Here is a 24,914-nt window from a genome sequence, read left to right as displayed (position 1 = left end):
CATGATAAAGGCCATCATCCCGCTTTAGACTCTCACTCCATGATGTCAACTCACTCTTGAATTTCGGCGAAGCGCATACCAGGTGTTGTGATGAGACCTGGTAGATAACATCCGGCAGAGCGGCTTGCCTTGGCACAGGTTGGTTTAGGTCGTCTGCACATGTATCGGAAGTCGCATCGTTCAACGGCCCGTTTTTATGCTCATCTTCTGGATCTTGAATCTCACTGTTTTCTTCGACAGCCTGATCCCATACAGCAAATGGTGCACCTGGATTTCGTAGCGTGAAGATGACATCACCAGTGTCAGCTATGATGATACGTTCACTTGAGGGCGACGTCATGACGTGTTGAGAGGTTGGTAACCGTTCTGCGAAAGGATTTCTGGATGCTTGAAAGGTAATTCGAGTTCAGTGTTGAGCTGAGCGACGAGGCGTGAGCTGATAGCAGACGATAGAATGTTTGGTCGGACACGCTATTGCGCTCGCTAACTCGTTCTCACCAGTACTTGACCACAACGCGCCTTTCACCTGGTTTCATTATGCAATGACTTAGTTTGTGATATTACCGTCGTACTTCCTGTTAAACAATCAATTAAGCATCACGAAGTTTGTCTTGTTCTGTGATGTCAGTCATATATTGTGTGCCCATGTGAGATGTGGAAACGTGTACGGTACTGACTGTATCCCCACTTCCCGATCCATTCGCGCTAAGTCGCGTCTCCCCACGCGTCCAGCAACATCTATCTTTGGAAACCACCACCACCTTTGCCATCTCATCCAACCTTGACCTGCAAAAGTACTTTCCAGCAGAATGCGATAGGACGGCGCTCGACGCAATGGTGCAGTCCGCTACCAAACTGCACGTACTGTCTGAACCCTACTTATAACCCTCCTCATAAGGATACGCTATTATCCTAGGTCTGCCTCAGGTGTGTACGCCACAACGCACTGTCCGGGAACATAAGCTCTGCTGGGTGCCTGACCGGTCAGGCGGGTGATGCGCACCCGGATCTGCAAAAGCAAGTGCACCTCGTAAAAGCATCGAAAGCTAAAAGCATCGTCCTCAAACCACTACACATCTATTTAACCGCTAGCTTCTCAACACCGCGCCGTCCAGCAAAGTCTAACTGAGCCGGCACGCGGCTATCGTAGTATTAATTGCCGAAACAAGGCAACCAACCTGCCTTCAAATTATCAATCGCGTTTCAGTACTATACCTGAAGATCTTTGGAAGATCGTTGACTCCACGTAAGAGACCAACCTGGATAGACGGCAATAGCAAGCCGAAATATCTTTAGAGGTATCAGGGTCAATGACTTCCGATTGCGTAAACAGACGAATCAGTGACACAAGAGCTGTTTGAGTAAAGAGGATGCGACAAACGACACCATTGATAGCAAAGGCTTGACAAATACAGCGAAGACGTGGATGTAAAAAGTATGGTTGCCAGCTTACACACCACCAACCTACACACCCTTCTGCCACGTAGACACCATCTTCGCTCAGCTTTCTTACGCCTCTTTGATTGAGGCTTTTGGCCCAGAACCAGATCGTCTTCCTCAGCCAGCTTCATTATCGATATGCCTCTAATCGGACCGAATGGTCTAACCTTACCACAACCACCTAACCGCTAGACTTTCCACCTTCCTCCCTTCCCCTCCCGTCCAATTGTTCGCATACCGAGGATTCACATGGAATCCACAGCACAAGTCTATTTCATCACCACATGCGCTCCGCCGTCGTCCTCATCAGACTGCAACCCCACTAAAGGCCCGGAGAAATTTTGCCCCCACGGAGTACATGCCCACTAGAGTAGTAGCGTGAGACAAGCCGAATGGGTCCAGGGCGGTCCATGATAAGCGGTGGTTTTGCGACAATTGCAACTTGGGCCGAACAGCGAATGTGCTTTTCGGTCGTACTCTAGGTAAGGTACATTTGCATGGGAAAGAACAAGGCAGTATTGTGCATGTGCCGACAAGGATTTTCGGTGGTTTTGTGTTTCATGATTCTAGGGCGGGTCTTATTAGAGTTATGGTATGCATATGCAAGTGTGGGGTGTGAGACAAGAGCTTCGTCGTGGCCCAAGCTGTATCGTGAGATGACGTATCAGGTGCCTACAGTGTTTTGTCAATTAGTTGCTAGCAGCTCAGAGTTGAAAGGTCAAGGTGCTGAGAAGACATTACTGTTATAGACTGACACAACGAGTAACGTGGACGTAGTACGAATATACGTAACCAAAGTGTGCGACATGTATATGCATTATCATTTAGAGCTGCCATTTTGGCTGTGCTTTCGAGTGGACATTCGTACTCAGCCCGCTAGCCTTTTGCTCCTCGTTCAGCGGATCGAAGCCCACGGTGAATACTTGTGCCCTCGGATGTGCCTCCTCATCCTCGTTCGTCAGCTCTTGTGTACTCGTCCCATTACTCTTGATACTGCATGGTCTGTCCTCTCCCTTCATATGCTCGAGCTCGTATGTGAGACCGTAATCATCGACGCGCTCCTCCACGACCTGGACTTCGTAGCTAACGAAAATGGCGCTGAATGACTTCTCAATGATGGGCCAGAAGATGGGCATTGAGGCGCAGATTATGGCGAGATCAATCTCGAGACATGAGAGTATGATGAGAGTGGGTGACCACCAGGTGTAGTCGACGTAGGGAGAGGTTGCGCCTTTGGTTTCGACGATGCCATGGAGTCGCCATACTGATGTTCCGACAACACTGCGTGTAAGTTAGCATGAAATGCTCGCTCCTTGAGTTATGAGTAACTTACACAGCACCAAAGGTGAATACGCCAGCCATTGCCAACACATTCTTGTAGCGCAAATTCGGTGTTCGGAATAACACCATAGGTGCAAGGAAGATAAAGATGTCGAACATCATGTTGGTGGCCGAATGCGCTTTGTAGATAGCGATAAAGCTATCCAAATCTCCAAGCCCAAAGCCATAGCACTTTGCCTCAATGATGCGATTCCAGTAGCCGCGGACCGGGAAGCAGGGGAACCAGCCAGCGAAAGAAAAGCCAATACCCCAGAGAGTCACAGCGACAAGGAGGCCAACGCAAACCCATCGCATAGGCCCCGACTTGAAGATGCGGAGGTATTGGAGGAGAAGAGCAATCTTGATCACTGCGCAGTTGGTGATGTATAGGGCTAGTTCGATGTAGTACAGCTAGCTTGGTCAGTGAACCATACATGCCAATCAAGGGAAATACACACCTTCAAGTACTCTACTAGATTGTTGTAGCCAATGTACAGCATATGGTGACCGAGTCCAGTATTGACCGAAAGACACATGACAACAGTCGCTGCAGTATTCAGGGACTAGAAGACGAATTAACTTTATGTCATTGGTATTAAGCCACAATGAAACGTACCTGAGCAAGCAACACGAAGCCATCATCCCAACCCACTTCCTTCACGATCTTGATGCGGACCCAGAGACGAAAAATGACTGCGCACCATGCCACGATCTATTTGCGGGGTTAGTGGTCGAAGCATTGAGTGTGATCACAGAATCATACCAGGAAAGTGAGCGTAGTACCGAACATGGTCGCCTTGTGATTTGCCAAAGGCAGCGGCTCATCTGGGTCCGGGGCGTCCAGCAGCATCTGCGTATACATTTCCTCCCATGTTGCCATCTTGATGAACGTCTTGATGTCAACGCCAGCGCCGGCGCTGTTCTGGAAGGTGCAGAATTGTTATAAGGGCTGTGACCCACGCCGCACGGCGGGACCGCAAGCCCTAATGACTGACAGGATACCGTCTGCCGCCTCCCACAAGGCTACTGTGGACGATTCAGGGCCGTTGCCAAGCACGAGCTTTATGCCGTCCACACAGGGCTAACGCAGGTGGAGACGCGCTGGAGGCTCCACGCTAGGTGATAAGCGAACTTCGATTAGCGGATGGTTGCATTTGACAGGTCCTCGCCCAAACTCTATGCAGGGGTGTCGTTGAAAGACACGCGACCTGGACACGACCGATTTCCGACCTTTAGGATCCGCTCCACATGCTGCTCGTGCGTGCCACGATTGTAAGTTCCACTACGGCGGTGAGGGCGTTGCGCAAGGGATTGCTTTTGTACCTTCCATGTATCCGGTAACCTTCTCGCATGCAACATTCAGCTCCCGCTTACTGCAGTTGTTGATTCAAAAGGACTGAAAGTTGTGTTCGTCTTTGCTCCGAGGTATGCTCGGCCGCGCCGTTCCTGAGTGGACTCATTCTGGGATGTCACGCCGTATCCCCTGACTCCAGGTACAAGGAGTGACATTCAAACGAATGCCGTCCGTGACGAACGCTGGTTCGGGGGTCCGGTACATCCTAAACAGCCAGCCGCAATATTGTATTAGAAAAATAGAAGATTGGCTGGCGTTTGCATCCTTCGCGTTTGCCTATGCAAGGAACACTGGCCATTGATATCATCATCAGATTTATTCTGCAACAAGAACCGCCACAGATCCTCAGGCAGGGGGTGGGCGAAATTTCCGGCCCAATTGTTGGTCTTCGACGCTATATGACTCGTCGATTAATCTTGTCTTTCTTCTTTGGGATGTGCGCTAATCGTAATCGATCGGCGCAGGATTCTGCTTCATCTCTTATGCTAGGATCCCGACCATTTGACGATGGTATAAGGTACTCACGCTCGCATTCGCGATGTGATACGCTTACATCATGTTCCTTCAATGGGTACTCGGACGCAGCGTTCCATGGTCACGGCGCAATCGTGACGACGATTGGCGGGAAAGATTGCCGAATTGTGTCTCCATATGCGTCAGGACGATACGCGAGCAGATTCAGCGTAGCTTCAAAGAGAAAGAGTGGCGAAATAATATTCACGTGAAAGCTCATCACCCGAGGGTAGTTGGATCACTGAGGTTGAGCGGCTGAAAAGATCAAGGCCGCCCAGGTGATGATGGCATCGGAGGTGCGGCACGGCCAGACACCGGCTTGGCCTCGATTTCCGATCTTGGACCCCTCACATCACATTTTGACATTGCGAAACATGAGATGGGCGAGAAACAGTCCTCAGATGTTTGAAATACTTGGTCATGTAGGAAGTGCCTGCCTTGCATTTACTTTTTTTTGTTTCGTTGGACATCCGTAGGATGAGATGCGAGTGGCATGCATCGGCGGCTCCCTACAGTTCCTATCGTCGTTGTCGATCCAACTACCAGGATTGACCCAGAAAGCATCTTGACGCTGAAGCACGAGTTCACCTGACCCTTTACCGTTGCTCCGTGCAGGCAGGACGTTGCTTATGGCCCAGAAACGTTGGCGGGAGCCCCAAACCTGGACACTACTGCGGCCTGAGGAATTTTCGAGATATGGCACTGATATGTGGTCGCTGAAGAACAAAATACTTGTTCGCCCTCCTTACTCTCTTGTTCTCCTACTTCAAGTATCTTCATGATAGCACCCCGCACGAGTTTCATTCGAGGCGTTTGAGTACGTATTGCAGCGATACCTATGTAACAGTTGCTCGGACTCTCTCGTAACCCTCATCGGCATGTTATTTCTTTGCAGACAAGATTCCTTCATCAAGCGCGTTTGCTCTAATCTCGGTGTTTCCTCCATCTGATGTCCGGGTCCCGACAGATATTCGCGCCTTCGAAATCCCTCTTGAACTATTCTTGAGGGCTATCAGAAGTCTCCTAGCACCAGACGAGGGCAACCACTTGACCAGACGCATCTTGTACTTCATGCAGAGCCCATGGTCCTCAGACGGGTTCACTGAGAGTGTCTGGCCAAGTCTGTATCGATGGGCATTCCACCTGACTAGACTTGCCATATATCAATTATCTGAGATGCCAACATCCTTCTGCCTCAAGACGTCTCACAATCTCCCAAAAGAAAACATCGAAATTCCAGATGCATGTTTTGCCTTGTGGTATACGAAGGGTGGCATCGGTACTCTTCAGTATCGATCGACATGGGCAAACATGGGACTCATATCACAACCATGACTTTCCAATCTTGACCCACCGGCTTCTGTGAGATATCTACATTACCACTGTTTCGACATTTGAGTAATGTATCAAGTCGGAACCCAGAGATTTAGCTCGACAATACAAGCCGCGATTAGAAATTAGCACTGCGGCTTGTCATCTTAAACCTCGCCCGCGACCTGAACGACCCTTCAACGCAACCCCAACAATTCCATGCCACGGAAAATCGACTTATTGCAAAATCCCATGACTGCATCCCTTGGACCGAAATGAAGACAAGATTGCTTGCACAGTAATCCGTGCAACAAACAGGGTCAAAGCCATCCACAATGGAACGGGTACTGACCGACGAACCGGAGATGACGATGGTCACTAAGAAAGGTATACCCTTGTATAATATTCGATTCATGATTCATGAATCATTGGTACGGGAAGACGACCCTGGACCCTTTCTTTCACTTGTTTGTTTCTCTATCTGATGACTGTACTGTGCTGTAGGACCTCGGTATGTTTTTACAGCGGCCATTCATTCGGTACACAATCTCCCGTATCAGATTCATACACACATGCTGACCGGAATAACTCCACATATTATTTTTACAAAAAAGTGATACAGAACGCGTGTACAATGATAGTGACGCCGCGTGGCACTATTGGTAGTGCTGCTCACGATGGTCTTTTCCCATCGAAGAATCCTGGACTGGATGTCGTCTCCAACTGACTCGGCACCAGCTTCCTGAGGACCATCATCACGGCCTCCAGCTCCTGTTCGTCGGGTTGCCACAGCGCGCGAATCTCCTCCCATGCCTTCAGTGTCCTTTCCGGGGTTGTACATCGTCCAAATGCTTTGAGCGCCGCAATGACAGCGAGACTAGAGAGCCAGGTTCGCTCCAGGTTCTGGCTCAGAGATTGCAGATATTGGTGCCATATCTTCTCTAATCTAAAGGCGGTCCAGGAGGTATAGCGGACGCCGCCGAAGGAGTTGAAGCCCTGGAAGACGACGATGAATATTGTGCCGTCGAGTGGAACGGAATTCCACTTCATCTCTTGTAGCAGCTCGTTCACGCGGTCGATGTTGCCGGCTACCGCTGCATGATGCCGTATCAGGATGCCGTATGTTCTTGAATCAGGACCAATGGGCGCAAAGTCTTGTAATTGCTTCAACTCCTCGTCTTTGCTCTCTCTCTTCAGTCTTCGTGTCTCGTCTCTGAAGCGCAAGCCCAGAAGGCGACCATGGCGCCATTTGCGGTTGAAGAATACGTGGCCAGGTGCGGTGGTGGTCCTCATGGCGTGCAAGCGCTTCATGCGCTCGAAGACTTGTTCTGCGGCTGAGGGCTCACCAGCGCGCATCAGCGCTGCTATGACAGCGTTCATGACAACAGTGTCTACAATATCTCCCGCCGAGACTATGTCCAGATATGCTCTCCTTACAGCATTCCCATTTTGTAACACGCCGTAGTAGTAGAGAAGTGCTACACGGTAATGTCTGTGCATGGGCACTTTTCGGTCCTGCATCTCTTTCATAAAGGTTTCGGCTAGAGAGTATTTCCCCGCTTTGACAGCGATGTTGAAGAGTACGTTGAATGTCACGTAGCCACCCTTAAGACCGGCTCGGCGCTCCATGTCCTGCCAGATGCGAAGGGAGGCTTGCAGGTCGTCTTCGGATACAGTCCCCATGGCGCGACCAGTCAGGTGTATGGCTGACGTCCACTCGGAGCGGGTTATGTGTATGTGTGCGGTTTTCATATCGTCGAGGATAGAGAGGAAGCGTTGGGCTGCGATGGGTGTGGGGCGTTCGACGACAGCGAGATGGTGCAGCAGCGCCCGGATGGTGAGAGTATCGAGATAGACAACGCCCGGCGACTGCAGCTTCTTGTATGCATCATAGACATGTTGGTGCGGTGCTTCCTCGTTCTTCAGCAGAGTCTGCAACTCGTCAATGTGCACAGCGTCCGATGGGTCGCGGAGGGGCCAGGGCACATGGCTATCACCAACATTCCACACCAAGTTCCCGTCGTCTGGAACCTCTGCCTCGGGCCGCGTGTCGATCTCCATGCCGTAGTAGTCTATCAAGGCTTGCAGTTCCTTCTCGGCGAAGCGTTGGACTTTCTTGAGCGGGCCTTTGCGCTCTGGACGTGGGTCGGATCCATCCTCTTCAGACTTTGACCACGTGCTCTGTCCCCGCGTTGTCTGATGTTTTGGCGGCGCTGTTTCTACCCCGCGCAGAGTGTGTAGGAGCTGTGCATGCTTTGGGCATGATGCTGCCCGCACCAAGGCGTTGACGAAGAAAGTGCCCATGCGAGCAGTCGTCGGTTCGGGTAGTCGCCGAGCATTGTCTATCGCCTTCTTGCTGAATCTTCTCTTGGACGGCGTGTCCTCGTGGCGTGGGTACAAGAATGTGAGGAAGGGCCGTGCATGGGCGGTATTCGAGACAGCAGAGGTCCGGTCGAGGGTGCGGAGGAGGGACATGAGAAGTCGAGCATTGTGTCAGAGGGAGCCAGTTCAGACGTTGTCCATTGGTGATGTGGGCCGCAATTGATTACAAGGAGCTCATTGAAGAGCTGCCTAGGCGAAGGGGGTATTGTTGGTGTTGCGGCGAGTCGCCTTGCTCGAATCCAAAGATTTCGGCGTCGCGAAGTCTTGGCGAAGTTGCGGACTTTGCGGGCAAGAACCCCAGCATCTACGACACGACGAATCGCGCCGCCCAACCTGCTGCCATGGGCCGTTACGACTTCCGCCCTCTCCGGGTGCGCCAGACTGCGAAAGCCCTTTTCGACTCAAAACGAGACCTCAACCTGCCCCAATGGTACGATGTCGTAGGCAACATACCGCCAGGCGAGACCCTCGCACGCCCAGTACTGCGCATACCAAAGATGAGGAAGGCGCGGAAAGCCAGCAAACTATTCAAACCGCTACCCATTGAATACCCAGAAGACAAGCTGCGTTCAGAATTCTTCGGCGACCACCCATGGGAACTGGCACGGCCGAGGCTGGTCATCGAAAACAGCGGAAACGATTCCAAGAACTACGACTGGAGTAAAATTGTCCAGCCAGGGAAGCAGTTAGACGGCGAAAGGTACGACCAGCCACTTTCACTACGCCCGCCCCCGTGATACTGACACATGTAGTGTCGTTCAACGCCAAATGTGGCTCATGAAGCACGCCTCCCTCTCCAAAGCCTCCGCCTACGACCAAGCACGCCGCGAATTCTACCAACACCGTCACCTCTCCGAGATCCGTCAACGCATTGCCAAGGAAGAAGCTCTGCACGTCGGCGCCTACTTTGGCAAGGGTCCCCTCGAGATCGGTATGGAGCTTGAAGACCGCACATGGGAGAACTGGAAGGCTTGGGCTACCAAGCAGATTGAGGATGAGCAGTCGATGCGTGCGCAAATGTTCAGTGGGCAGCAGGAAGAGGGTCTGGGTGCGGGCGCTGATATGAGCAATGCCGAGTACGATCAGGCTGTCGACGAATTGCAACCCGTTGTGCCAAATAACCCACAAGGGCAGAGGCCCATGGGTGGGGTAGCGGCGCATCCATAATAGATATGGGTAGGTGGAGGCATCTGTACTGATACTGTACATTTCGTGTAGATATACCATCACGATTGATTCAATTCAAGCATTACGAGACAAGCCCCGTCCAAGGGTCGACTCTGGGCACATACGTTCTATGCCTCAACAAAAGAGTTGGCGATCATAGAGCACAACGAAAGAGTTTCTCAGTTACAAAACTTGATCTCGTGTTGTGTATCGCCATGTGTTTTGGGACCCTAACAGTCTATATATATATATATATTGATACCAATCCCTGGGCTCGAAAAGCTCATCAAGCTCTTCCGATAGTGATGCGATCTCAAGTAGCCACATTATATGGAGAGATTGAGGTGGGATAGTCAACATCGTACGTAGGTTGATGACCTGATTCAGCGAAAAGACCTGCGTTCGTACATGGTGAAGCTTTGAGTACGAAACCATGACACCATCCTTCCAGTCCTCTAATACTCTAGTTTCTGGTTCATCGAAGCCAAGGACCAATGTTCGCCCAATATTTAAAGTCAATATATGTGTCGGAAGCAAACGAAGCGTTACTTGTGGCAGCGTCATGTATCCAATTCGAATGGGCCACAGTTCCAGAAATAAAATGTGTTATTCAAGGAAGGGTTTTGTAACGTTCAAGTACAAAAACTAGTACGTACGAATGAGAATCTTGCAAGAGCGACAGACTTGTATGTGCACAAGTCGAGGCTCAAGCGCAGATCACTGTCAAAATAACATATGGTCAACGGCACTCGAGAAAGGTTACTCTAGACTTTGCAGGAATCAGCGACTTTCCTGGAACAGCATCTGACGTATGAACGAAACAGCGCAGCGTACCTTGTTCAGACGAAGCCGACAGTAATTGCTCTACATACGCAGATTAGGAAGAAGAATGCCTCTCGGACCCGGAGTGTCTGCTAATAGGCCAGATTTCCGAGCCTGCACGAATTCAGTGATCTGGTTTTCGATTCCTTTGGAGATTAGGATAGAAATACATTTCATTGAGTCGTGGGTTTACGATTGGGCGGATCAAGCATCCGGAAGTGATCGCGGATATGAGCTGTTACGAGCCGAGAGTGCTGCCTTCCGTACTTCTCATGACTTCTAACCTGTGGCATCTGCTTGTGTAGATCCTCGGAAGAGGAGATGGAGGAGTGATGCTGCATCTTTCATTTTATGGGGTTTTAGAGGAAGACAAAAAGATAATCCTGGAAGGATAGAAGGCTGGGTTCGCTCAGTGGCATGAATGAAAACACGATATCGAAGGAAAGGCAGATGATAGGTACTAAACATTTTATCATTACTTATTAGCATATAGCTGCTTTAGACACATTTTTGTTTGCGGAGCAATCACTCAGATCTTGCCGAGACCAGCGCCGCTCTTTACAATCTTCTCGACCTGCTTCAGTGGAGTAAGCTTGTACTTGTAAGGCGCCCTGGTGAAGTTGCCGACTTGAGTGATGTTGACACCAGCCTTTCCAAAGTCGTTCTTTGCGCCGAGGTTGGCGAAGCCGTCCAATTCGTAATCGCCATCGGGGCTAGTGTTGGGGCTGTCCTCCGGGATGACAAGTCCGTAAGTGCTGAGAGCCTCGCGTGTCTTGCCCTTGAAGACATTACCTTCGACGAGAACCTGGTTATCGCTGCGGGAGTGGATGGCTTGGTACAAGAAGTCGACATAGAGGTTGTTGAAGATGTGCTGGTGACCAAAACGACCAGCAGGACCACGGGTACCCTCGTTTCTCCAGTAGTTGTGGTGGTAGGTGACGTGCAAATGACCCTGGTCAACATCTCTGAGCGCATCGCTGTTGCCAACAAGAGAACTCTTCCAATGATCGTGGAAGTAGTTCCATGATACCGTGATCCAATCCGCCGCGCGAATGATATCGACTTGGCCGTCGTAAGCATCAGGGCCAAGAGCAGGGAAGTTGCCAGTAGTGAACTCGTTGTGATCGATCCACACGCGGGTACTGTTACGAATAGTCATGGCGTCATCGTCAATGGCCGTGAAACCAATGTTGCGGATGATAACATTGGTCTTGTTGAAGATGTTCAGGCCCGAACCAGTGATCTGAGCTCCCTTGCCGACTCCAATGACGGACTTGTTGGACCCAACTTGAACTCGCGATGTGAGATTGAAGCTACCCTTGGCGTACACAACTGTTGGCTCACTGCCGTTGACAGCCTTGATGAACTCGGCCACTGTCCGAACAGTCACACTCTTGCCATGCCTGCCAGCACCGCCAGTGGTAGGTCCAATTGGATTGTCCTTGGCGAATCCGACCAGGCTAAAGTCGCAGCCGGCGGGAGCTGCAGTCGCAGAAAGAGCCAAGGAAAGGAGTGATAGGATTGAGAGCTTCATCTTGAAGTGTAGGAGAGGATGCAGATGAGATTGAGTGATCTGATGCCGATCTACCAGCGATGTCACTTACATTTTATATTCTACCATTCTTAAGCGTCGGCAACCAAGGAGGCAGAATGTAGCCATGCAGTCGGCTTCCAGGCAAGCACTTCAGCAATTCTTCCGGTAGAATGGCTGATGGCGCATTGTCACACAGGCTCGAACATCTCCCAATCGCGCAAGTGCATGCAATATCTCCTGTGGCGATGCTGTACTTCATCTTGGCCCATCTTGGCGGGCGTATGTTCCGCCTCAGGAAAGGTAGAGCACAGTGTGCAACGGTAGAATGGTGGCTTGATGTTGTGGTATTGAGTGGTGGAAGTATGCATCCCCAGATTTTCCCGTGTATGCGTGGCTGAAAGGCAAGATCGCCTACTCGGACAGCGGGGAAAATACGGGGGATTCAGCTTGGCGCCAACTTCCACCAGTACAGGCCGCGGTGCCTTGTTTCCTTATTCCAGCCTGGCTTGAACGCCTTGCTACTATCGTGTATTCTAACCCCTTGAAGCGAGATGAGCTTTAATCAGATACCGCGCTGTTCGTGGTGCACTCTACTTTCCCTACCATAGCTACCGAGGCAGGCGCTATGCATCACATGTCGAGGTAAACATCGCGTCAGGTTTGCGACGATAACACACTGACATTACCGATCGCCCTTGTTGTCGATAAAAGGAAACCATGCAAAGAATACTGTTAGCTTTCGACTGTGCTACTTGTCCCATCACCTACCAATACCGCGATCGGAAAGCTTACCCAAGCTTACTGCAACGATTGTGCAACTAAATGCGCGTCGACTTAGCATCTTATTCTTTACCATTATCATGCGACAATGCAACAAACGATAATACCGCATAGGCTGAAAGGAGTACATTAAGGTCTTTGTCTTGGTGTCTTCTACTCAAACACAAAGCCAGAACGTGGAGATGACTTGCACAAAGTGGTTAACTAGATGGGGTTTCGCAAACTCGGTACGCGCAATCGCCATCTCAGACGATTCTAGACCTTCTGCTATTGGCGATCAAGAAGCCGACCAAACTGGAAATCGATACTCCTGGCTTGAAGTGAACGAGGTAAGGACAAGCCATGGAAAGAATCGACTGCGCATATGAGATGCTGAGCGACCCAGCCTTACTGTCGCTTCTTCATGGAAGTATTACTCACGTACCATGCAGTCCAAACGTAGAATGCGTTTTACAGAGGAAGCAGGTTTCGTGGATAGAATGGCCTGAAGGTACCTTCTTCCCACAATGGAGACCTCCGCCACCGGGAGCATGGCCTCCAAAGCCAGAACAAGATACGCCTCAAGAAGACCCTCCGTCGCAAGAATACCCACGTATGTGCGAGTCACGATGGGAAACGCCTATCCACTTACACCAACCGAAGAGGAAGCTTCGTGAGCAGGAACATGAAGTATCTGAATCAGAGGGATCGCCCTGTATAATACATGAGGTGCGACTAGTGGGTCCTCATCCAAGGTCGAGAAGAGCTGAGAAGAGTGCAGTCCTCGAGGTAGACATCCTCAAGCAGTGGAAGCGAGACAACCCAGCACCCTTATCCACTCAATGGCCCGAGCCACCGTGGCCTTGGCTGAAACAGCGTCCACGGAAATGAGATTTAGACACGGAAGAGGTGTCAGAGGACGAACGTAGGGTCAGCTGGAGAAAGCACTGGAACAATTTCTTCATGGAGCACCACACCATCTCTTTAGGTGAGGGTCGAGACAAAGGTAAGCCTTCTCCAATTTAGGGCTATACCATTTCTCCATCAACCTGGAGACATCCGTCGCCACACGCGAGCCTATGATTTATGAGGCAACTCATCTTGTGCTTAGTCGTGTTGTATCAAGAGATAGAGCGAGCCCAAATATCTAGCCGATGTAAATTGGAGAGTTATAAAACGACCCGGACATTGCGGACGGGAGAAGGCGACTTTCGTAAATTTGGCGAAGTGTGGGCATTTCCGTTCTGAGGACGACGTTGTGGGAGTTCCTTAGTATCGTGTTGCTGCTATTGCTAGTCGGTAAGCTCAGGAATGAGGTGGCTCAGTTGCCGCCGACGCTATTCGTTTGTCTCGCTCGTCTCTTTTGGTTAGTTAGTTGATCATTTATAGCGTTGTGAGGATACACCTTGAACATCATCCAGCGATGTGCAGTTGGAAGGGTTAGGATATACCTGATGTGGTGTAACCGGCACGCCTCAGCAAGTCTGTCAGCCGAACCTCGATTTAGATGCCCGATCGATCGCAATCGCGTTCATGTCGGTTGAGAAGTGGGGATTGAGCATGGAGATGTGATGTAACCGCGGGAAGATCACCGCCTACGATGGCTGCATGCATAGCAGATCTTATATGCAGTGCTTTACATCAAAGTAATGCTGTGTGACGCACGTCTAAGCTAATAGACGGCATGTAGTACCATATCATGCGAGCTGAACGTGTAGTGGTTAGGGGAGCTGAGTGGTACAAATGTGTAGAAGAGCCGATCCAGCGAGATCCGCGGACTAGATGCCGACAGATAGAGTAATGAAAAAGAACTAAGATTGGGACTAAGACGCTGCGAGGGGCGAGGTCGTCCGTTCGACACGAGGATTTTAGACTTCGGTGAGGCCGTGAATCCACACTCGCCAGCAACCAGTATCTTGACATAGAACTTCCAACAAAGCCCCTGGATCCAAGTACTGCATCTTTCCCTGCATGTCGTGCAGTGCCCCACTTCTGGAACCTCTCCGCTGGGTATTCGACTCGAACACAGTTAACAATATGAAATGAACCTCGTTTGTGACCGTGAAGATGAGTAATGAATCTTCATAAAGCTCTGGGCCATGGGGGGACTGCTAGAGTGCTTAGCTTTGGGAACGGAAGCTTTCGACATGACGCTCGAGATGGTGTTACGAGTTGCAGCTCAAGCCCAGCGACGGAAACGCTTATAGCCCATTAAGCACAATCGCTGCGGTTCTCTCCCACGTGCGACGATGTGATTGGGCGCGAATTGCTCGGCAGTGAAACACCGATATTAGTGAAAGACCAATAGAGCCATGCGTCGGTCATTGCAGCATCCCTAGACGAGGGTAGCCTCGGAAGGCATGCATCTCACCATGTCAGAATTTGCTTGTTCATACCCAGTTGGATGTTAGTGAGGAAGCTAACATGCCAGTGTGCTGGTAAGCAGAGTGCTATCGGGACCAACCGACAGTCCAGAAGACGGGTTTCGCATGGCACGCTAGCGGAGACAGTAACTCCGTGCATGAAACCCCAGCTGACGGGGTCCTGGGCTAGATGCTTCCGGCGTGGGGTGCGGTACAATGTTCAGTTCCCACGTGTTGCACGTATAAGGTGAAGGCGGATGAAGATGATGAGATAGATCGGCGACAGAAGCGTTTGATGTCACTGCCAATGCTGATGGAGCATCTGATGAACACGCCACAGAATCATAGCTATGCACACAAGCATACCAAGAGCGCGCTGAGCGTGAAGAAGCTTCGATCCTCCAGACGTGATTCGGGGCGATGTTGGGAGAGGTGTTCTGGCCGTGCTCATCTTAGCGTCTTGGCGGTGCACGTGGGCTACATGATTGGGTTGAACCTCTTCTCCTCGAGTTCCCCCAAGACGCACTTTCACCACACGAGATGTGCGACAGGGATAACTGTCAAGACCCGTCAAGCCCTTGTGGCGGCCTGGGCTGGCAAAGGCGCATTCCTACGCGTGTGTCTGCCTGTTATAGCGGAAAGGCCGAAGTGAATATTGCAAATCTATGGGCGTGCAAGAATGCGGTGCTCCCATTGGGTCCTGGAGCGGCCTGTTTGGTATGCAAGCATGATGCTCAGCCTTGGGAGTAAGCTTGACAGCAGGTATATAGCTTGGCCCTGCACCCTTTACCACTGACCTCCAGCTCGCACAGCCGTCATTTCCGGACTCAAGCCTCGTCTAATCTCTTGACACGTCTCGGCGAAGCTTCGCAATGGCTCACAAGACAGCTGGCGGTAACGCCGCTTTCCACAACTTCAACAACGACTTTGCGGTAGGATGACACGGATTAGACTTCCAAAATCATATATACTGACTGGTCCCAGCACATTGAGGATCCTAATGAGCGACGCCGGCTTGCACTCGCTGAGATCGACAAGGCGCCATTTGGCTGGTACCATGTACGCGCCATTCTTGTCGCCGGTACTGGTTTCTTCACGGACAGTTATGACATCTTCTGCGTATCTCTCTTGACGATTATGCTGGGTATTGTCTACAAGCACGACAACAAGGGTGTTTTGTACACCCAACAAGACACAGCTATCAAGCTTGCGACCTCAGCTGGTACTGTTCTTGGCCAAGTCGGTTTCGGTACACTCGCCGACATCGTTGGCCGTAAGAAGATGTACGGTCTTGAGCTGATTCTCATCATTGTCGCCACGCTCGCTCAGTCCCTCACGGGTCCTGGTCCCGGAACTTCAATCGTTGGTCTGATCATCTTCTGGCGTGTGTTGATGGGAATTGGTGAGTCCATTCTCTGGGAATCCGCATGGAAGTTTTACTGATGACTGTCAGGTATCGGTGGTGATTACCCGCTCTCCTCCATTATCACCTCCGAGTTCGCCACTACCAAGTGGCGTGGTGCCATGATGGGTGCCGTCTTTGCTATGCAAGGTTTCGGTCAGCTCGGTGGTGCTCTTGTCATGCTTTGCCTTGTCGCTGGTTTTAAGGACACCCTTAAGGGAGTTACTGGCTACGCGGACTGTGACGGTCAATGCGCTGTAGCTGTCGACAAGATGTGGCGCGCTCTCATCGGAATTGGCATCGTCCCAGCTTGTATCGCGCTCTACTATCGCCTCACCATTCCCGAGACGCCTCGCTACACTTTCGATGTCGCCCGTGACGTTGAGAAGGCCAACGAAGACACAAAGCAGTACCTTTCTGGTAAGCACGGCAACGGTAACCCTGATGCGATCACCCAAGCTGCTCAGCTACAAACTACTGCTCAGCTCGAAGTTCCTAAGGCATCTTTCAAGGACTTCTTTAGGTTCTACGGCAAGCTCCGCAACGGCAAGATTCTCTTCGGTACTGCCATGTCGTGGCTCCTGCTCGATGTCGCGTTCTACGGATTGGGTCTGAACTCGTCAACTGTGCTCCAGGCTATCGGCTACGCTAGCGGTACAACCCTCTACGAGAAGCTGTACAACCTTGCTGCTGGTAACGCTATTCTGGTCTGCGCTGGCGCTATCCCTGGATACTGGCTGGCGGTCGCAACCATTGATACCGTCGGACGCAAGACCCTGCAACTGGCTGGCTTCACTATCCTCACCATCCTCTTTATTGTATGGGGTTTCGCCTACAAGCATCTCAGCCACCACGCCATGTTGGCCATCTATGTTCTGATTCAACTCTTCTTCAACTGGGGTCCCAACACTACTACCTTCATCGTACCCGGAGAGTGCTTCCCCACCCGCTACCGTTCGACTTCTCACGGCATTTCCGCTGGTTCAGGAAAGATTGGCTCCATCATCGCTCAAGGTGCTATCGCTCCCCTTCGAACCCGAGGCCATGTTACCAAGGAGAATGCCAACCCTTGGTTGAACCATGTCATGCAGATCTTCTCTGCCTTCATGTTCGCTGGTATCTTCACTACTCTCCTCATTCCGGAGACCAAACGCAGAACTCTAGAAGACCTTGCGCAAGATTGGGATATGGGCGATGAGTCCATCACTGGTGCGGAGCATGCCGTACGCAAGGACAATCGCAGCAGCGATGAGGCTGGAACCACTGAGCTCAAGGCTTAGTTGAGTTTGTCAATTCTCATGTCACTCTTTCTTTTCATCCAGGCTTCTGCCTATATACCCGTCTTTTTGTAGCATAAGTACCTAGACTGTAATTCCATTCACTCAAGCTTCATCCAAAGGTGCTACTTTATTGTTATGTGTATGTTGACTATCTGTCTGCGTACAGATTTACGTGCAAAGAACACTTGATGACGTGATTGAGCGTGGTTTGGCCACGCACCACTCCGGACCGAGCTTGGATGCTGTATTCATTTTCTTATCAGCCTTGACACACAGATGAGTATGTGATGCCATAGTTTGGTTGTCCTCCACTCCATCCACTAATAGTTCGATAGCGCATGACAGACGAGCCACTTACATCAGCCACAAGTCTAAGCAGCCATATGTCAACCAAGGTTTCATCTTCGGGTATTTTTGACAGTAATAATCGTCCTTGTCTACATTCTCTGCGTCCGGCCTCATTCACTTCGTCCATTCATTTCAGAATCTCAAAGTCTTCTCGTAAGCTTCAGTTCCACTCACCATACACGTTTACATCGTCATCTCATTAGCTCTGGACTATCTCGAGCTAGAAGACTCCGCTTTGATGGCTTTTGAAGAACTAGGTGGAGGCTTTGATGTGCAACACGTCTCATCGAAAACCTCGAGCTCTACATCTACTCCTGTACGAAAACGTCGCCGCCGCCGGGTAGAGGCTACGTATCTCCTCCGCCTCGAACAACCTTTGCCCACACCTCGAGACGTAGTCAACGCTCTTGGCCTTTCTTTTGTACCACAGCTCGAACTTGGAACAACTGAAGACGGTGCAGCGAGCTTTTGTCGGCTCTCCCAATCATGCATCAACGCCCTTGATTCATGGGCCACGAAGCACGACTTACACCGAGGGTTCACCAAAGTTCGAATTGGTCTTGCGCATAAAGCTCTCAGGGACCCGCCATTGCTTGGTCATGATCCTACACTTCCTCATCACCGTCCCCATACCTCAGTCAGTCAGGATAAACGCCATGTTCCCGAGTACCCTGTTCATTACTTCTTCTACGGTACACTAGCTAGTTCGGCGCGGCTCGAACGACTGTTTCATTTACCTGCCTCTAAAATACCACCCTTGCAACCCGCGACTTTGTTCGATGGACGTATCCAAATTTGGGCAGGCAGATATCGAGCATTGATAGACGAGCCAGGGGCCACAGTGAGTGGTCATGCATACATTTGCGGATCGAGCGATCAGGAAGATGCATTAAGAACATATGAGGGTGATAGTTACGAAGTTGTAGCTGCAAGACTGATGACAAATGGAGAGGAGTTGATGGGTAGAACCTTTCGATTTGCAGGTTTTGACGACGAATTGACTGAGTAGAGACTAGTATACCTAATTCCATACCTTCGCCCAACACATTAGATCTATCTTCTGAAATTCTCACGTTTCCCGCAGAAAATCATGCCTGATCAAGCGACTGCGCCAAACATGTAGCGAAATACCTGCCTCTCAATCTTTGCAACTCCTCGTGGGTACCCATCTCAGCGATCGTGCCATCTTCCATGACGAAGATGATATCTGCGTGCCGGATCGTGCTTCTATATATGATGTCAGCGAGCCGTTATCTCAGTATCGGGTTAGAAGGTACTCACAGCCGATGCGCAACAGCAATGGTTGTCCTTGTCATCGCAGCCTCGTCCAGTGCCTTCTGAACGACTCTTTCGCTCTGAGTGTCCAGTGCTGACGTTGCTTCATCCAACAACAACAACCGTGGCTGGCGAATCAGGGCTCTAGCAATTGCGATACGCTGCCTTTGCCCACCGGAAAATTGCAGGCCCTTGGACCCACAAGGGGTTTGGAGACCTTCAGGCAGTGAAGCGACAAACTCCAGAACATTAGCTTGACGACAGGCTTCCTGGATTTCTGCATCAGAAGGTTCATGCTGAAGACCAAGGGCGATATTGTCGCGTACTGAACCCAGGTAAAGTGGTGGCTCCTGTTGGACAAGCGACATGTATCGCCGATAAAGCTGGGGAGACATGAGTGATATGTCTTGGTCGTCTAACGTGATACGTCCAGATATCGGGTCGTAGAATCGAAGCAGTAAAGAAACAACCGTACTTTTGCCACAACCTGAGGGGCCAACGAAGGCGGCAAACGAGCCAGGCTTAATCCTCATCGAGATGCCCCTTAATACCCTGGATGCGTCGCGTTGCTTGTATCTGAACTCAACGTCTTCCATGGCAATGGCTCCGTCCGACGATGGCCCTTTGCCGTCAGTTTCGTCTGACTCGCGGATGTTAGGCTTAACAGTCCGGAGCCACAAGATGTAATTCGCGGCCCCTTCCGCCTTCGTGATGGAGGTGCTGTACATGAAGAATTGCGCTACACCCTGTCCACCAAAGACAATGGCTATGAAGATCACAAAGAATTGCGAGGTGTTGTACTCGCCGCTCGCGATCAGCCGTGATCCGTACCAGAAGCCTAGAGCCATGACTAGGAAGTCGGCAGATTGAGAAAGCGCGTACGGGAGGAGCGCGAATGTCAGGCTCCTAATGACCTTTCTTGTGATAGCCTGGAGTGTATCGCTGTATTGGCGCATGATCGAGGTCTCGAGAGTCAGCATGCTGACCGTTCGAATGGATGTGACAGCCTCTGTCGCCAGTCCGGCACTGCCTGAGAATTGTTCTTCTGTAGCAGCCTCAAGCTTTTGATCTATTCGTATGCGATAGTAGCCGGCAGCCACAATGATGGTCAGTCCACCGAACACCAGGGTGAGCCCCAGCTTCCAGCCATAAGCTATACCTAGCGCACTGCTTGCTGTAATGTTGACCAGAATATTGAACATGAGCCCTAAATTCGCAGACATCAATTCTTGTAGCGCTGTAGGCGCAGACGACAACTTTGAGGTCAATGCGCCGGACGAGTTTTCCGGACGGTCAAAGAATTCCTGATCGAAGCTGATGACGCGCTCAATCATTTCTTTGCGATATCTGTGAGTTAAAGTCTGTCCAATACTGTTGCATGCAAGGCCAATTGCGAAATATGCGAAGAGATTGGCAAGAGCTAGCACGAAAAACATGAGCGCCCAAAAGTTGGCTTGCTCTTGTGCTTCAGACCCTTGCAGTGTGAAGACTCGGACGAGACGGGAGAAGATGATAGCTTGCGCTGGGTACGTACCACCGCCGATGATTCCACCAAGGATCGTGGCGGCGTACCAGTAGTAGAGATCGAAATTCTCTTTCAGCATGATCCAGATGCATTTGGTAAGAGAGTAGCCCAGGGTTCCAGCAGCAAGGTGCTCGACTTCGCGCTCAAGTTCTGTCGTGTTGTAATGCGATTGTGTTCGTTGCAAGGCAGCTTTGCGGTCCAGGCTATCTTCCACCTTCTCTGTGTCTAGCAGTTCTCTTTGAATATCCTCGTCGTTTGCCTTTGTACCAAGATCTTGCGCGCGTACCATTGCCGCATAGAGACCATCGCTTTCGATGAGTTCATGGTGTGTGCCCTGCTCGTAGATTTGACCATCTTTCATGACGACAATATTATCTGCCGCCATCACAGTGGCAAGCTTGTGAGCAATAATCAACGTGGTCTTGTTGATCGAAACGCGATTGAGTGCGCTCTGCACAACCTTTTCAGCGCGAGGGTCCAAGGCACTGGTTGCTTCGTCAAACAAGAGGATTCTTGGATTGGAAATAATACTTCGAGCAATAGCAATACGCTGTCGTTGACCGCCGCTGAGCATGCTTGCTCGCTCTCCGACTTGGGTATGGTAGCCTTGCGGTAGCGCTTCGATGAAGTCATGTGCATTGCTGTTCTTACACGCTTCTTGTACGAGCTCCATCTGCTTTTCCGCTGGTAGATCTTTTTGGTCTCCTATCAGGCCTTTGACGATGTTTTCGAAGATTGTGCCTTGAAACAAGGTCGGCTCCTGCTGAATGAGGCGGATATTGGACCGCAACCACTTTGTGTTGTATTCGGAAATATCTCGACCATCAAGCAAGATCTGGCCAGAAGTAGGCTTGTACCACCGCTCAAGTAGACCGACTAGGGTCGATTTGCCGCACCCACTGGGTCCAACCAAAGCCGTTGTTTTTCCAGCGGGAATCGAGAGGCTGAGACCCCGCAGAACTTGGGCGCTTGGTCGGGTAGGGTACACAAAACGCAAATCGTTGACAATGATTTCTCCGTTACAGCTGGGTGGCTGCATGCCTTCGGTCGAGAGAGGATCAAGGGATGAAGGACTGTCGATGATAAGGAATAATTCGCCCGCCGCTGAGGAAGCGTTGGTAAAGGCCTGGAATTGGGGGAAGATGAGTAATGTTGCAGTAGCACCGAGCACAACACTCAGGACGACGGTGAACACTGTGCCCACATCACCAATCTCCCCACTTTGAAACATGCGAAACCCTTGCCAGAAGGCCAGCGAAGTACCCGACATGACCAGGAAGGTTTGACCGGAGAAGAGTACACCGTAGATGACGGATTTTTTGTTACCTTCCTTGTGCGCCTTTTGCAGGTAAGTCTCGTAACCGTCGATAATCTTCTGATGGGCTCCGAAGGCGTGGATAGTTCGGATCGAGCTGATCGCGTCCTGCGCCAGAGTACCAGCTTGTGAGTAGATTTTGGTCTGTGCAGCAATTGTTACTTGAAGGCGTCAGATCGAAAGAGATGTGGCTACTCACCACTCTAGCTTCGATAGGCGCATCTAGGCCTATGCATACCCCAGTGATCAAGAAGATGGCAGGTATTATGCTCATCACGATCAGAGCGAGCTTCCATTGAACAGCAAGTGCTACGATGAAACCAGAGAAAAAGAGTGAGATGCCTTGGACGCAGGTAAACAGCTTTTCCGCTATGCCTTGATTAATCCTGTTGCCATCTAGGCCGCGCTGTCAGCAATAATACCACGACTTTCATATTGAGATTCTTACTTGTAGTCACCTGAGTTGCGGCAGATCCACTGCCGCCCTTGTCGAAATGCGCTACGTCTTGACGGAGCAACTTGTCCAGGAAGTCTTCCCGCAAAGCGCATGTCGTCCTGGCTGCGGCGATGCATATGCACAGAGTACCTAGGTAGCCAATAACGAAACGGGCAACAAATATGTATACAAAGTAGAGCACCAAGGTGTTGATGTTGCTAGTAAAAGTAGAACTGTCCTGACCAGTTGCCTGTTGATTGAATTCTGCTGTCGATTGGCCAAAGACAAGAGTCATCAAAGGGAGGGCAGCACCGACAACGACAGCACCGGTGAGTCCAAGAGAATAAAGTACGCGATCCGCAGTACTGGCATATGTGAAGATGCGCTGTGAGAATAGACAAATCAGCTTGCACCCCTCAAATTCGACCTGATCTCTGACTTACGAAGTAGTCTTTCAGACTTCCCTCTTTCTCTTCTTCTGTCTCTTTTTCCTCTGAGTCCCTGTTTGATTCTTTGCCGTCAACAGCAGCAGCCTTTTCTGCGTCGATCTTGTCTGGTATGTCGATCGCAGCCAACGGTCTTTCTGTTGTCCCCTCCATGGTGTCAGAGCTATGGCGAGTTATTGAGGGAGCGTTCTGGTAGTCCACCATCGTTGGCGATGCATGAGCGACGTATGTGCATCGTTGTAATAGAGAGCGCGTGTTATTTGATGGATGCGATAGGCATGCACAACGCGTCTATGGCTTCGCGTGCGGCTCGCGAGACGGACGTCTAGGATCCCGGTGTGCGGTACCAAGGCGGCGCAACCACCCGTTAGCATAACAGAACGTCATGACATCTCTGCGCTACCAATCAGGATTGTACTTAAGTTGCGAGTGACGCCCCACGCGCGCAACACTTGGATTGGATACTAGCTGTTGAGGCTGATATCCAATTTCCTTTTCCAGCGTTGGCGAGGAGCGCACTGATGATGGAGCCAGTTTGGCAATAAATACGATGTACGAGTCGCGCGCGCTGATGCCCGAAACCCCGAGGATACCTAGGTACCTGGCGTTTGGAGAGTTATATTCTACAAAACCAGTGATTCTAAGCACATACGACCATAGGACACTGAAAATTAGGCTTCCCGTCCGCTCAGCCATATACAAGCAGTGTACCGGCGGATTAGTAGTTAGGTGGGTGACCACTAGCGAATCCCCGCTGTTGTATGTTTTTTTGGACTTTTTTGACCACCTTTCCGTCTTCTTCTGTAGCAGCTCGTCTATCCCAAAGCGTTCACTTACTCGCTCGAGGTGTCCTCGTCGAATCCAGTTTTCTGCAACATATAGTGTATGAAACATCCGTACATTGGGACACAAGTTCAATTCAATAGCTGTTTGAAGAAATAGCTGCCTTAGAAGCTGACGCAACACCAAGAGCCGGTTTCGCAAACCGTCATTACATCCTCCTGATACAACGCATCCGGCAGTTTCGTGACAAGCAGTGCTTCAATCGATAGGACATCGTGTATTCGCTCATCTCCATTGCTGACTCTAGGACATCCGTGACCCAGGTATCGTTGGTTACAACTGTACCTTTGCCGAGCTCGCCAACATCGCTTGAAAGCGAACTACGATCGTGGTATATGCCTTTGCCAAGCATACATGGTCAGTCACGGTCTGCTGCTGGATCGGAATCGAAGTAATTGTGAGCATCATGATCCAAATATCGAATCGCAAGGACTTTACGGGGGCCTTGGGATTATCGATTTACACCACCAGCTTGTGTAGTGGCGGCAGTGCTTGAATCACCACCTGGGCGTCATCTTGCTCCAACCAGTAATTACCTAGGGAGGCTCACCACAATATCAGATCCGCGTTTGTGTTCTGCTTATCTTGCAAGCACGAAATCGGTCGCTCAGTAGACACCCATGAGCAAACCTACAATACACTATTAGGGCACTGATTTTTATCTCCGGAAGTAGCGCAAAGTCGAAAGGCACTATTTGTACTGGCTACTTTCAAGGTATTGATAGCTGCAGGTGTAGCCTTAATAAGCTTTGTTGAAGGCAAAAGCAGCGTAGTAAAGCTACCTAGGTAGTAGTAGTGGTTAGTGGGGCAGAGCCGGCACACCGCCGTCCGACACGGTACCAGTCGGAAGCATCAGCATCAAGCTTGCGACGCTCAACCTCTCCACGCGTCTTCTCCAACAAGGTTTCTTTCGGAACTTATAGCCTGGGCCCAATCGTGGACTACCATAGTTTACCAGCTTCGAATAGAAGACTTGCAAATAACAGTCAATGGGCAGTATTCCGAATAGCGTCATCAAATAATCTTCAGTCTCAACTTGCAGTCGCGGCGCGCTTTGGGTCAGCGACAGGTAAAGGGAG

The 24,914-nt window shown here is 50.6% G+C and overlaps 7 protein-coding genes across 7 annotated transcripts; 2 read left to right on the top strand and 5 right to left on the bottom strand.

Moving 5' to 3' along the window:
- Nucleotides 1–50: 50 nt before the first annotated feature.
- On the bottom strand, nt 51–340 carry J4E82_003454 (uncharacterized protein; the record flags this gene model as incomplete). Its single annotated transcript, XM_051729740.1, has 2 exons — nt 51–97; nt 160–340. The coding sequence occupies 2 exons, from the start codon at nt 338–340 to the stop codon at nt 51–53; spliced, it is 228 nt and encodes a 75-aa protein (XP_051590414.1).
- A 1,924-nt stretch (nt 341–2,264) lies between these two features.
- Nucleotides 2,265–3,640, bottom strand: J4E82_003453 (uncharacterized protein; the record flags this gene model as incomplete). Its single annotated transcript, XM_051729739.1, has 5 exons — nt 2,265–2,721; nt 2,774–3,171; nt 3,219–3,323; nt 3,377–3,472; nt 3,524–3,640. 5 exons carry the CDS (start codon nt 3,638–3,640, stop codon nt 2,265–2,267), a joined length of 1,173 nt encoding a protein of 390 aa, XP_051590413.1.
- Nucleotides 3,641–6,610: 2,970 nt separating this feature from the next.
- On the bottom strand, nt 6,611–8,413 carry J4E82_003452 (uncharacterized protein; the record flags this gene model as incomplete). The annotated part of the gene is made up of 1 exon (XM_051729738.1): nt 6,611–8,413. The coding sequence occupies one exon, from the start codon at nt 8,411–8,413 to the stop codon at nt 6,611–6,613; it is 1,803 nt and encodes a 600-aa protein (XP_051590412.1).
- Nucleotides 8,414–8,661: 248 nt separating this feature from the next.
- Nucleotides 8,662–9,487, top strand: RSM25 (mitochondrial ribosomal small subunit component; the record flags this gene model as incomplete). The annotated part of the gene is made up of 2 exons (XM_051729737.1): nt 8,662–9,020; nt 9,073–9,487. The coding sequence occupies 2 exons, from the start codon at nt 8,662–8,664 to the stop codon at nt 9,485–9,487; spliced, it is 774 nt and encodes a 257-aa protein (XP_051590411.1).
- Nucleotides 9,488–10,838: 1,351 nt separating this feature from the next.
- Nucleotides 10,839–11,843, bottom strand: J4E82_003450 (uncharacterized protein; the record flags this gene model as incomplete). The annotated part of the gene is made up of 1 exon (XM_051729736.1): nt 10,839–11,843. One exon carries the CDS (start codon nt 11,841–11,843, stop codon nt 10,839–10,841), a length of 1,005 nt encoding a protein of 334 aa, XP_051590410.1.
- Nucleotides 11,844–15,837: 3,994 nt separating this feature from the next.
- PHO5 (acid phosphatase pho5) lies at nt 15,838–17,647 on the top strand (the record flags this gene model as incomplete). Its single annotated transcript, XM_051729735.1, has 3 exons — nt 15,838–15,897; nt 15,950–16,367; nt 16,419–17,647. The coding sequence occupies 3 exons, from the start codon at nt 15,838–15,840 to the stop codon at nt 17,645–17,647; spliced, it is 1,707 nt and encodes a 568-aa protein (XP_051590409.1).
- Nucleotides 17,648–19,083: 1,436 nt separating this feature from the next.
- J4E82_003448 (uncharacterized protein) lies at nt 19,084–23,145 on the bottom strand (the record flags this gene model as incomplete). Its single annotated transcript, XM_051729734.1, has 5 exons — nt 19,084–19,222; nt 19,277–22,254; nt 22,310–22,506; nt 22,559–22,931; nt 22,990–23,145. The coding sequence occupies 5 exons, from the start codon at nt 23,143–23,145 to the stop codon at nt 19,084–19,086; spliced, it is 3,843 nt and encodes a 1,280-aa protein (XP_051590408.1).
- Nucleotides 23,146–24,914: the final 1,769 nt, after the last annotated feature.

This window comes from Alternaria postmessia, assembly GCF_024291825.1.
Source record: "Alternaria postmessia strain BMP 2775 chromosome Unknown scaffold_15, whole genome shotgun sequence".
In the NCBI taxonomy this organism is placed as follows: Eukaryota; Fungi; Ascomycota; class Dothideomycetes; order Pleosporales; family Pleosporaceae; genus Alternaria; species Alternaria postmessia.
The sequence above is the reverse complement of the archived record's forward strand: the minus strand, read 5'-3'. Positions and strand labels throughout refer to the sequence as shown.